Source organism: Anguilla rostrata, chromosome 7, assembly GCF_018555375.3.
Source record: "Anguilla rostrata isolate EN2019 chromosome 7, ASM1855537v3, whole genome shotgun sequence".
NCBI classification, from domain to species: domain Eukaryota; kingdom Metazoa; phylum Chordata; class Actinopteri; order Anguilliformes; family Anguillidae; genus Anguilla; species Anguilla rostrata.
Window position 1 is genome coordinate 48,801,301 of NC_057939.1, and position 13,283 is coordinate 48,814,583.

The following is a 13,283-nucleotide window of genomic DNA, read 5'->3' on the forward strand; positions in this document are numbered from 1 at the left end:
GCGCTGTCCGGGTCGATTCCTCCATTACGGCTCAAACGCGGGCCTGCGTCCCCCTGTCCCCACCCCATTGATTTCACGGCTTATGCTGTCTTTTCATGCTGTCTGTTCCACCTGGCCACCTCTCTTCACTCAAGGGGAGTTACATTAAACATGGCTGCCTCTGTCCTCCAGGGGACAGGGAGCCAGATTAAGGTACTCTTTAGGTTAATTAAAGTTTTTTTTTTTTTTTTTCTGTGTGTGTGTGCATACGTGTGTGTGTGTGCTGTCCTTGCAGTAATAACCAGGCCTGCAGCAGTGCAGTAAGGAAACCCGCCATCTCTCTAGCCGACAGCACTGAGCTCAGGTAAGAACATACCGAAACTCTTAAACCGGCTCGGGGGGGGGGGGGGGGGGGGACACCATTCTGAGCTCTGAATTTGCAACATTGGGAGCTGTTGTCACGTATCCGAGGAAAAAGCGCAATCCCCTGCTTTATTTTTAAGGTGTAAAAGGTTTAGGTGTCAACAGATGTGAAAATAAAACACGTTTTTCACACCTAGTTCTTTCCACAAGTGCTGTAGCAGTATGTTGGAATTACATGGTGATAGGATGGAATCCTAATGGCAAACTCAGCTATCCCTGTGGGGTAGACCAAGCAGCTCTCTCAGATCTGTTGCAAACTCCCAGCATGCATTTCACACACCTCTGACACCTGAGTGCTTGGGACGGCGGGGGGTGGGGGGAGTGGGGTGAGGGGGGGATTCTGAGCAGTTAGGGAGTGATTCCCCCCTGGCACAGGTCAGGAGATAATTACCTGAAATAATTCTGAATTTATTTGATCTGCCCACACAGTAGGCTTCCATGAAGCTAAACAGTGGGCTACCTGTAAAAAAACCTAAACCTCCCTTTCATTTCCAAGCGCAAACAGAGCCTGTAGTTGAATTAAGCCACCAATGCAGGCTGTTGTCAGTTGTTTTCGCTAATTACTGATGAACGATTGCCAGGCCTGTACGATTTGGCCTGAGTCATTCGGGTCATGGGGTCCCTGACAGACAGACTGACAGACATCACCTTAAGGGGCATATGGGGCGGTCAGGCTTCAGTCTACAGTTATACGGACATCAGGGGCCTGTAGAGTCAGGCTATAGCCTACAGTCTGTTATACGGACATCTTGGGCCTGTAGAGCAGTTCGTCTTCAGCATACAGTTTCTTATGGGACATTGGGGAGTGTACGAGGCAGTCAGGCTCCAGTCTACATGCGTGCGCTTTGCGACGTGCTTCTCCAGGGTCCTGCTCAGCATCATGTACCTGATGGTGGAGATGATCCGGGTGGAGACGGAGGACGACCGGTCAGAATGGAGGACAGCCAGGGAGACTTTCAAGACTGATCTGGGTGAGGGGGGCGGAGAGGGCTGCAGGAGGGGGAGCGGTATCAGAGCGCAGAGGGATGTGCTGCTCTAAAAGAGCCCAGTTTGCCCCCTAAAAATCCTTTCCATCCCCAGTGGATGTGACATTGTCAAGATTGGTAAATTTAGAAAATTGGATTCAATATTTCATATAAAAATGAGATAAGAGTGGCAGACCATTAGTTACCATTAATTCAGATTTTTTGCTGCTGAAGTTTAAAATGTGTTATATTTATACTGCATTATTATTCAGGCGTCCTGCAGGTGGTGGATATAAAGGCTGTTGCTCTCCTGTTCTCCTCCAGGCTCACCGCTGTACAACGGAGAGCCCTTCGCCCTGATGCTCTTCACCATGGTGAACAAGTTCTGCAGCATGAATGCGCCGCACTTCCCCATGAAAAAAGTGCTTCTGCTTCTCTGGAAAACCATCCTGGTGCGTCCCACTGCCAGCCTGATCCCACTGCCAGCCCGTTCCTCTGCCAGGCTGATCCCACTGCCAGCCTGTTCCTCTGCCAGTCTGATCCCACTGCCAGCCTGATCCCACTGCCAGCCTGTTCCTCTGCCAGCCTGATCCCACTGCCAGCCTGTTCCTCTGCCAGTCTGATCCCACTGCCAGCCTGTTCCTTCCACCAGCTTGTTCCCTCTGCCAGCTTGTTCCCCCTGCCAGCCTGTTCCCCCATGCCCAGTCTGCTGTCCTGACATGTCTGAGAGTGGTGCTCACTAGCAGGGAATTAAAAGTTACTGGATATGAGAAAGAGAGGAGTGTTGGGAAAAGATTTGTGCCAGTTTGTATGAGCGGACTGCTGCAGTGTTTCTGATCTATCTAGTTTTTTTTTCTCAGGACAGTTTGAATTTGGTTCTCACCAGTGTGTATGTGTGTATCTGTGTGTGCGTACATCTCTGTGTACGTGTGCGCGCGTGTGTATGCCTGCTTGGTCTCGTGTGTGTGTGTGTGTGTGTGTGTGTGTGTCGCTATCTGTGTGTGTTCCCCAGTTCACCCTGGGGGGCTTTGAGGACCTGCAGGAGATGAAGGTTCGGGGGCGGGAGCGCCTGAGCCTGCCCCCCCTGCCGGAGGACAGCATTAAGGTGGTGCGCAGCATGAGGGCCGCCTCCCCCCCCGCCTCGGCCATGGAGCTCATTGAGCAGCAGCAGCAGCAGAAGAGGGGCCGCCGGAGTCGCAGGGTAACAGCCCCCCACCCCTCCTGCCCCCCCCCCCCCAAATCTCACACTCCCCTCACACGCTGCCCTCCTCGCACCCCTCACAGCAGCGGGCTGGGACTTCCGTTTCTGGGGGTTTCTGATCACGTGAGCGATCGCAATGCGCACGCTCCCCTATCCAGGAGGGATTCTCCTGTTTTCTGGCAACCCGGTGGGATTTGTTGTACTCATCAGGTTTGCTCTGCTGATTTTGCTGCCACAGAACCCACCGGATTTTCACATCTTACTGCACATGCTCCTCGTTTGGAGTGGTGACCTTAAACGCCAGTCCTGCAGGGTCACAGATATACACACTCTCCAGGTTTTCTGAGTTTTCCTTTCAATCTGCAGCACACGAAAGCCAATAGAAACAAGGTGTATGAACAGTTCAGTTCAATCAAGCTAAACAAAAGACGCTGTAGCCCTACAGGACTGGAGTTTAAGATCCCAATTTTGAGAGACATTCTAGACCCATTAACTCAAACACAAACACACACACACACACACACACATGCACTCACTAGGCCACGCCCCCTGTGGGGCAGCCTATGAGAGAGTGACTCAGGGCCAGTTTCTACAGTAGGTCCCACCTCCCAGCCAGTCCTCCACTCACCACCCTGCAGTCTAGGGCTTTGCCTTACACGTGGTTCTTCTTCTATGGTGTTCATGCCCCCTCCCTCTCCCTTGTATCCCTACAGACGGCCTATGTTGATAGCTTGGAAGGAGACAGCCCCTTTCCCAGGAAGCAGGTCATTATTACCCACAATCCCCCACACCCTCTATTTTTATTTTTTATTTTTTTATTTTCCTTTGTCTTGAGCTGGTCTTGCGCCCCCGAACGCCACCATGCCCCCATGCCGGTTTGTCCCGTCCGGAGAGGAGGGGGGGGACGGGCCGAGACAGGGTTGGCTGATGATTGTGTCATGTAGGCTGCTTCTCCCCCGCGGTGCTGAATCCGGCACAGCTAGCCGCCACCGTAGCTTTTTCCTCCATGTCCTTCAGGTTTGGCAAAAAAAAAAAAAAAAAGAGCGCACTAGCCACCTGCTTCCACCGCGGAATGACTGCTCCATTCGACACGCAGAGCCATGTGTCACCACTGCTCTCTCTTTTATTGTTTTTGATTTTTCTTTCCCCAGTCTTCAAAAACACCACACCATGTTTTATAACGCTGAATTAACGCAACCCCCCCCTGCCCCCCCCATGCCTGATGCCTGCATTACTGTTTGAGTCACCCCGTGATCTTGTTCTTCTCTCATTGTCTTCCTGCCGATGATTTTGACTGGAATCCCAAGTATTGGTTTGATTGGTTGACTGGAATGCATAACACCTTTATGGAGTGTGGCTGGTGCCTGTGAGTTCGGTTTTTAAATTGGCCCAAATTGCCTTGAAGATTTTGAAGGTTTTTTCTCTGGTTCCATGTATCTCGGAGTCTCAAATCTCATGGTAAGTCAGATTGATAATTTTATTTTATTTTATTTGCTATTTGCTATTCTTCCCATAAAAGAGAATTGCTGGTACTGTAAGTATGACTAAAAGCTCTTTAAAATAGGTGTTGTGACAGCAGCTGGCTATATCTAGCGTTTATGGTTCTTGAATGCTGATTGGTCAGTGATTGGGGCTGAAAGCGAATGGGGTTAGAGGACAGGAGCAAGGGAGGGTTTTTTTCCCCACAACAAAAGTGTTATTGCTCATCGTTTCTACAGAATTTTGCACAAGTCTCTGCAGCCGTTAAATAAATGGGAATCACCTTGTTTTTCATAACTTCCCATAAGCAATCAGCTCATGGGGAAAACAGGCTCTTAGCACTGAAACTGCACAATGGTGGAATTTCAAATTTTTTTTTTAGCTGTATGACCTTCCAGACCCTTCCAGAAATGCCTATGCTGCTTCTGAGGTTGATCTGGTGCTTTGTGCTGCCTGGTTTTAGTTAGCTTGTGTGTTTATGCACCTTGACTGCCTGTTATGTCATTTATTGATTATTTACTCTTTATTGGGCTTTTCCCTGTTTGTCATCGTTCGTGTGATAAGGGGCTTGCGTTTGGGAGAACACAATTGTTACTCTAAAAACGAGCTCAAGACGACAGACTGAACACCAAAATTTGTGCTAGCATGGCTAACCGAACCTGCAGAATATGCTTAATGAGTTATAATGTTGTGTGCCTCCTCAGTAGCATGACCAGCCTTAACCCTAGCCCCAGGTGTAGTAATGGCCCCCACATGCAGGTATCTAATCCTGACAGTTCCAGTCCCATGGAGCGGCGCACAGTTGGCGGTAATTTTGGGGCAGGGAGAGAGCGCCGTGCGCAGCGAGGCGGCGGTGACTCCTCCGGCGGGCTTTACCGCTAAGTTCTGCCTGAGCAATCTGCGCGAGAGCAGCCTACAATGCAACAGCTGCGCGGCTCAGCTGGCAGATAGGCAACAGCTGTCTGCACAATTCACTGAAGGCATTATGTTTCGCATCAATGCGACGGCCTTATAATTTATTATTATTATTATTTGGGGGGAAAGTACTAAAAACACTATGGATGGCTTTTCAGGCTTCAAGTTAGGAACATTTATCAAGCATCTGTGTGCAAAAAGCCATTAATTGTTGAAGGAAGCCACATGAAAAAAATGATGAATAAATTAAATCCAATCAGAATTGAGACCTTCCTTCATGCCCCGCCCACAACCGCCCTGCAAGTCTCAGTTACCGGGGAGACGGAGGCCCCTTGCCGTCGGCGAGAGGAGCGCGGCGTCCCGGCGTCTGACGCTTGCCTTTCGCCGCCGCTTCCTGTCTTCCAGCCGCTGGTGAAGCAGGACAGCCTGGACACCTACAACGAGCGCGACCCGTTCAAGAACGACGACGCGCGGGACGAGGAGGAGGACGCCGACGACGTGGACAGCGGGATCGAGGGCGAGGTGGACCCCCTGGACCGGGACGTGATAATCCAGCCCCCGCCCCCTCTGCCCCCCCTGCGGCCCCCGACCGAGAGGCTGTCCTTCCCCAAGGGCCTGCCCTGGGCCCCCAAAGTCAGGTAAGGCTTCCATGGGGCCCCCTGAGTGAAGCAGGGAACACAGTATCCCCATAGTGACCGATAACCGCAAACCATTGGAATCTGTTTAGAGTGATCATAGTGTGCAGGGTTAGCCATAGCAAAGCATAGCATAACACTTAGCATTTTAAACACATAGACAGTCCAGGACACACTGGCTGTTAATTCACAGGATAGACCTTAGGGGATTGCATTTCAGAAAGCAAGATGTTTTATGACAGGGTTAAGCATTAAGCCTTTTAACTAGCGGCTCAACCAAGTGAACTTTCTTTCTCTTCAGCATTCAGCATCTTTATTTATTCATTTGTGAATATAAATGTTGCGCAACCAAATTAACTAAATTTGAATGTGAAAATGAGCTCAGTCACTCAGTTGAACTGCCAGTCAAAGGGTCAATCGTGTACATCAAATAAAATATGCATGGGCGTAGATCTGGATCTCTAACAGGATGAGGTGAAAGGGTTAAAAAGGGTACGGATTTGGGAAGTGACGGGATTAACCTCCTGCTCGTTGGAGTCACGGGGAGGATCTCGGTGGAGGTGCCAGGAGCTCAGATGTGTTATAAAACTGAATAAAACATTGTATAAGCTGCCAAAATCAGCACTGGGTGAGACAGCGATGGTGCCAACTGCTGTGTCAGATTTACCCTTCATCTCTGAGCCATAAGGAGGAACGGGGGGTTGGATGTTCCTAGTCGACCCCTGCCAAAATAACATTAACTAAAACCATTCTGGGGATGGCTGTCTCATTCTTACCCATGCTGGACAGGCTCTTCAGTGTAGGACCTAACAGCAGTTTTAGTACTTGAATTGAGCAGTCTTAAGTTTTTTTGTTTTTTTTTGTTTTTAAAGGAATTTGTTGTTATAACTCAATTTATAAAAAGCTTAACGAGACCAGAGAATCCTTGAAAAGATTAAGTTTAAACCCTTCCCAAATGGTTCAAGGCAGTTGGTTTCCTCAAACTGTGAGTGAACTGAACTTTTAGGTCTTATAGTGTTGTGTCTGTTATATTCAGCTGTGTGGGTGAGCAGGCTGGAAGAATGGAGTCATGGATAGTGCTCCTCCCTCCCACCTAGTGGTCACTGAGGGTCACTACGGCTGCAACATGTTTTCCCTCAAATGCTCTAGTAAATGTTGAGTGTATTTATGTTTGAGTGTTAATACTCTTGATGAAAAGATGGACAAACTGTTCCCCCAAAGCTGGCAGTTGTGGTTGGGTTTATAAAAAAAAAAAAGGATAAATAAATGCTCTATCGTTCTCAGTTTACCTTCTCCATTTTCTCTCCCACATATATCTGCTACCTCTCCACTGGTGAAATGCACATCCCTGTTCTATTTTTGCGCATGCTGGAGGATTCGCTGCGCATCTGATCTAAATTAAGACGTACGCGGTGGTGCAGCCACGTGGATGCTTCCGCGGTCTCTGTCTAATCGCGAGCGTGTCCGTCTCGCTTTCCAGAGACCAGTCTCAGTAGCAGCAGCAACAACAAAAACAAACAAACAAAAAAAAAAAAACTCCAGGGACTAATGATGACAGAGGAGATGCAGGGCAACACGCCGGCTGCTTCTCAACGAGAGATCGGCCTCGTACTGTCAGAGGGCTATGAGGATTGATTCGCTTTCCATTTGACAACAGATCGATTGTCGTTAGGCACTGGCACGCTAGAAAGGCTTTTGCAGTGTTGCGTGCCCCGCCCCAGCCCCTCCCAGGAGGTGTGGCCAGTCTTAGTCTCACCCCCTGCTTCTCTTGTGTCATGATTTGCCCTGAAAATATTGCTATCCTGGACATGGTTCCCCCTGCCCCCTTCGCAACATGTCCGCCGTGCCCATCAGGGTGGAAGTGCTGTATTAATCCTATGTTAGCGGCACCTGCTGGATGAGTAATGCATCGCCCTGCCCTGCTCTCTCTCTGTCTCACTCTCACTTACCCACCCCTTCTCTCTCTCTCTCTCTCATTCTCTCTCTCTCTCTGTCTCACTCTCACTTACCCACCCCTTCTCTCTCTCGCTCTCTCTCTGCTCTATCTCTCGCTCCTGTAATCTTTAGACATATGCATTATTTACCAGGCAGACACCAGCCAGTCATTTTATCCTTGAACTGGAGTTGAGTTCACGGAGCGTGTCAGCGTGTGCGTGTGTGTGTGTGAGAGAAAGAATGTGAATGTGCCGGTGAGTGTGTTAATGTGCGAGTGTGAGTGAGACCGAGTGTGTTTCATAGTGCGTGCGTGTGTGTGAGTGAAGTTTAAATCCCTGGAATGCGGAATTCCCAAGCGTGTCCGATGAGCCTCTAAGCTCTTGCAGCGGCGCCTGAATTTTGTTTATCTGTTTTTGTTGCCGGGTGAATTTTCCACAAAGCTTTTTGGAAAACAGAGTTATCAGCCAGCAGCAGATACATTAATGATGCGAGATCTTTATCCACAGGCTCACAGCCCCACTGCACTGTGAACAAACACCCCCCCCCCCCAAACCATGGGCTCTAACAGGCTTTGTTTTCTCACAGAGAGAAAGACATCGAGCACTTTCTGGAGACCAGCAGGAACAAGTTCATCGGATTCACCCTGGGAAAGTGAGCATCACTTTGACACAATCCAGGGAGTCTTAAACGCACCTCGCTTGTTGTTCTTGCACATTGTTTTCAATGGATCCGTGCCATGTCAGTCTTTAGCATGAAGAGCGTAATATAAAATATGACTTGATTACTTGATTGATTGATTTATTCGGCTACTTTGTGGCATGTGCCTTTTCATATACCTCACTGACAGAGGCAGCAGAAGTTCAGGACTGTGGGATCAGGGGGTATCTTCCTGTCAGGAATAAAGAGTCAGTTACACGGAGTGGGGATGCTCGTAGACTGATAAAATGATCTGTGTTATAGCTTGTAGTGTGGCTAACTGTAGCAGCTGCTACTCTTTAAATATCGCATCCTTAAGGGTCTTATTAATCCCTAAAATAACTTGATGTCATTTTCTTTCAGTGGTGGGAAGTCTTTTTTTGAAGGGGGGTTTCTCTTGAGAAAGATTAAGAGTTTTGGGGCGCTTGATTAAAAGCCAGCAAGAAGCCATGTCATTAGCCTCAAGAATCTGACAGCTAAATTGTTCTGTAATTTCATGAAAGGATGCATAAAACCACATTGCCACAAGATGGCCAAAGAGTAGCCAAATTTGTGCTTCCAAAATGGCCGCCTTGTGTCTTTCTGGGTTGGTCTTATTTGATTTCCTGTTGTTCTTTTTTTTTTTTTTTTTTTTGCAGTGACACAGAAACCTTGGTTGGTCTTCCAAGGCCTATCCATGAAAGTGTGAAGACCCTTAAACAGGTGAGACCAGGAGCCCTGATTCATGGAGAGGTACTTCGGCTTAACTTGGAGAGAAAGCATCCATGGAATTTCCTTCTATTGGGAAAATAAAACCACCCAGTAAAACTCCTTCCCTCAGAGAGGAACCGTCCACTGAATTTCATTCTCTCGCACTGAGTCTCTGGTGGTGATCCTTCTCTTAGAGAGAAACCATCCTGTGAATCTCCTTCTATTTGAGTGAGACTCTCCAGTAAAGCTCTTTCTAAGCGAGAGACTCTCTGGTGATGCTCAAGAGAAACTGTCCAGTGAGTTGTGTTCCCTCGGGGAGAGACCCTGTCAGTGAAGCTCCGCCCCTTACTATTGTAAGACTGAACCTGTGGAACACTAGAGCCAGTCAATCCAAACTCCATTTGACAACAGATCAATTTGCCTCTATATCGGCGCACTGGGAATCCGTTACACTGCAAAATGGCGACAGGCGCACGGTCACCCTGACGATTTTCATCCGTCTGTTGGCTTTAATTAATGTCTGTTGGCATCCTTGTGTCAGGTGACCCACTGGGTTTCCTGCAGTTTTCCCTCACGGTCATATTAAATTTTGTTGGTTGTATGCCCTTTCCCAGCACAAGTACATCTCCTTGGCAGAGGTGCAGATCAAGAGAGAGGAAACATTGCAGCAGTGCCCCATGACCATGGTAAGTTGCTGCGTTTTAATTCTTCCAGTGAAGATCTGTCTGTCAGCCTCCAGTGAATCTCTACCTCTCGGATATACTGAAGGTATTTTTCTCTTAGAGAGACTTCAGAGTATCTTACCTTCGGAAAGAGACTCCAGCATAGCCCTGTCTCTTAGATGGACACTCTAGTGAAGAACCTTCTCTTAGGTAAACTCTCTAGTGAGGTCATGTCTCTAGAACTGTGAAGTGTGAAGTTATTTCTCTTCGAGTGTGAACCTCCTGTAAACCCTCTTGGACAATGGAGTGTCTTCACCGTTAGCACGAGAGGACACGTTTTGTTTTTATTCTACCGGTGTGTTGCCTTCTGTCTGAGCTTCTGCTTGGTGCCGATTGGTCAGGGGGAAGAGGACGTGGAGGAGACGCCCACTGAGACTCTGTACGTGGGGATGCTGCCCAACCTGTCCCAGTATGTGGTGAGTGACCCCCCCACCCTGAATCCCACTCACATCATGGCACGGTTACTGGCTCCACTGCTGCTCCTGCGCCATGGCGACGCTCCCGTATTTCACTTGTGCTGTATGACCGCGTTCGTACGGAACGCACGGAATGTTCTGCCAGATTCCGGGGAGAAGAGCACCTGCTGTGGAGAAGACTGATAAGAGAGAGTGAATGACAGAGAGAGAGAGGGATAGAGAGAGGGGGGATAGAAAGACAGAGAGAGAGATAGAGAGATGGAGACAGATAGAAAGAGGGATAGAGAGAGGGGGATAGAGAGAGAGATAGATAGAGAGAGGGGGATAGAGAGAGGGAGAGGACCAGATCTTGACTAAAATAAACAAACTGTGGGAAGATGTCTTATTTTCCTATTAATCTCTTTCATTATCTTTGCCTAAAGCTAATGAGCCAATTGAGGTAATCCCGAAATTACTGCCAGAAGCATTAACATACTTTTTTATGGGTTTTTTTTTTTTGCAGATAGCTCTGCTGAAGCTTCTGTTGGCTGCTGCTCCTACCTCCAAAGCCAAGACTGACTCCATTAACATCCTGGCGGACGTGCTGCCGGAGGAGATGCCGTAAGTGAGCCGGCCGCCCGCAGGGTTATAGGGGGCCTACTCCCAGGAGGAAACCGGGCGGGATCCCGCCGTCCTTCCCTCAGCGTCCTTCCCTCAGCGTCCTCCTCTGGAGCTTCACGGCTTTGACCTCGCAAAGAAATAGAGACTTGAATTCACCCAGACCCGAGGAGCTATTTTTTCTTCTGTTCACCGGGGAATAAATGACATTTTCAGCTTAGATCATCATAGGGTTCTACAGTGCAGTCCGTCAGCATTTGGACAATGATGCCATTTTTGTCGTTTTGGACATTTTTGTCGCTGGACTCCTGCAAAGTGCAGACTCAGTTTTAATTTGAGGGCATTTACATCCATATCAGGTGATCTGTGTAGGTAATATAGCCCTGCCAATGGACTCCTGTATTATTCGCTATCCCTCACTCATTCTCTCTCCCTCCCTATCGCTCTCTCCCTCTCCTTCTCTCTCTCTCTCTCTCTCTCTCTGTCTCTCTGAACGGCAGAATCACGGTACTGCAGAGCATGAAGCTGGGGATCGATGTGAACAGACACAAGGAGATCATCGTCAAGCATCTGTCTGCTGTCCTACACATTACCAGGTCACCCTACGCCCTGTTAAACTACGTCTGCTGCCTTGCTTTAAACTCAACCACATCTACCAGGTCAGACCATGAACTGGCACCTCTGCTTTAAACTCAACCACATCTACCAGGTCAGACCGTAAACTGGCCCCTCTGCTTTAAACTCAACCACATCTACCAGGTCAGACCATGAACTGGCACCTCTGCTTTAAACTCAACCACATCTACCCAGGTCACGAAAAAACCCGTAGAGTGAGCTGGTTGACCCCACTCTGGTCTTTTAAACTCAACCACATCTACCAGGTCCATGACTGGCATGTACTCAACACATTACAGTAGAGCTGGTAACACGGTCAGAGGTGAGCTTCTCTCATGTAGTGAGGGGGTCCTTTAAAGACTTTCACTTGCATTGTATTAAAGAGCAAGCTGTTTATGAGGCGGAGGGAGAAAGAGAGGGTGTGAGAGAAAGAAAGGGTCGAAGAGAGAAGGGGAGGCAGAGAGACGAATAGAGAGGTAGAAAGGGTAGATTGAGAGAGAGAGAGGGTGTCGAGGGGTGGAGAGAAAAAGAGAGGCAGGTTCTCAGTGTGCCGTTCTCCCACAGCCACCATCTGCAGGACCGTATGTAAGCCGTAAAGGGCCAGAGCTCTTCCCAAAAAGCTCCAGGTCTTAATATACTAAATAAAACAGGGATTTTGTTTGCGTCTGCGGGAGCTTATTTCACCCTGTTATCGCCCAGCTGATGCTAGTCTGAATCGGTGTAACTCCCTTCAGCAGATGGTTTTGATACAGCAGTGCTGTTATTGGGTTATTTATAGCAACTGCCAATTTCCTCCTCTAAAATTACCTTAAATTCTGCAAAATAAATATAGCTGGTGGCTTTTAGTCGGCTGGTGTACTTTAGCATCACTGCTGCCTTTCGTGGCGAGGGTCCTGAATCTCAATTATAAACAGCATTTTCTAAAGCCGTAATGCTAGCAATAGAATGTCTCCACCTGCTGGGGAACATGGGAACAAACAACCCCCTTCGTGTCATAGTAATGTAAGGTGGAACTGCTTTTTGAAAATAAAACAAAATACTAATAATTTATGAAACACATTCAGGGAGCAGTCCCAAATCTGTCTCAAGGCTTGAGCTTTGAAAAGGTTCATTTCCCCTCTTGTTCACCCGCTGGCGTTCCTGTTCAACTGCCTGGCAACGCCTCACGGAAGACCTCTGGGATCCACGGATCGGCCAAATCCTCCGGTTACGGGCCGTGGCTCTCTCTCTCTCTCTCTCGCCAGCTCTCTGCTCCGCCCACTCAGCCGGGCAGCAGCAGGTGGGAGGGAATGACAGAATGAGGGCGGGACTTACCGAAAACGGTCACGCATGAAATTGGCTAATATCTGCTCTTTCTCGACTGTATCACAGCTTTAAATTTTTAACACGAGGCCAGAGGATAAAATAATCTCAAAGGAAGGAAGCTGTTTGTGAGGGGGAGGGGAGGCAGTGAGGTGGGGGGGGCATCAATTTCCTTTTGTTTTTCTTGTTTGTTGCCATTCTATAAATAATGGACCGGCTGTGACAGCTGAGTAAATCACAGACTTATCAGATGAGGGTCTCTCTTGAGATTTTAAAGGCACAGCTTCTTAGTCACAGTGAGAAACGAACTGAGGTTTCTCTTAGGTAATCAAGCATGTAACCCCACCCCCTTTTCTCTCCACAGTTTGAGTATGTCTCTCAGCATCTGGTGTTTGCCAACTGCATACCGCTCATCCTCAAGTTCTTCAACCAGAATATCATGTCCTACATCAGTGCCAAAAACAGGTAGGGGGGAGGGGCGCTTCCATTTTGAGGGGCGGAGCTTATTAAGAAAGTACTCTACTGTACAACGTCTGGATAGACATGAAGCATGCTCATGTCTTTTCATATCACCTGCTTCACTGATTTTTTTAAAATCCTAACCTTTTGTTCTATATTATCTGTAGAATCTTAAAATATATTCTTTAAGTGCTTGTATGGAAGGTCATATATTCATTTTAAAAATATTAATATTAATATCCAGGCCTCCCTTG

At 48.2% G+C, this 13,283-nt stretch overlaps 1 protein-coding gene across 2 annotated transcripts in view; it reads left to right on the top strand.

The window, feature by feature from the left end:
* strip2 (striatin interacting protein 2) overlaps positions 1-13,283 on the top strand; it is a 34,511-nt gene that overhangs the window by 14,437 nt on the left and 6,791 nt on the right. The window contains exons 6-19 of one of the 2 annotated variants that reach the window (XM_064344846.1): positions 275-343; positions 1,267-1,373; positions 1,692-1,819; positions 2,380-2,568; positions 3,282-3,332; positions 5,368-5,600; positions 8,118-8,183; positions 8,867-8,930; positions 9,533-9,604; positions 9,982-10,056; positions 10,559-10,656; positions 11,154-11,237; positions 11,270-11,312; positions 12,935-13,035. In XM_064344846.1, the coding sequence (XP_064200916.1) occupies positions 275-343; positions 1,267-1,373; positions 1,692-1,819; positions 2,380-2,568; positions 3,282-3,332; positions 5,368-5,600; positions 8,118-8,183; positions 8,867-8,930; positions 9,533-9,604; positions 9,982-10,056; positions 10,559-10,656; positions 11,154-11,237; positions 11,270-11,312; positions 12,935-13,035 (1,380 nt within the window). The remainder of the gene's footprint in view (positions 1-274; positions 344-1,266; positions 1,374-1,691; positions 1,820-2,379; positions 2,569-3,281; positions 3,333-5,367; positions 5,601-8,117; positions 8,184-8,866; positions 8,931-9,532; positions 9,605-9,981; positions 10,057-10,558; positions 10,657-11,153; positions 11,238-11,269; positions 11,313-12,934; positions 13,036-13,283) is intronic. The other variant, XM_064344847.1, reaches the window with a different exon arrangement.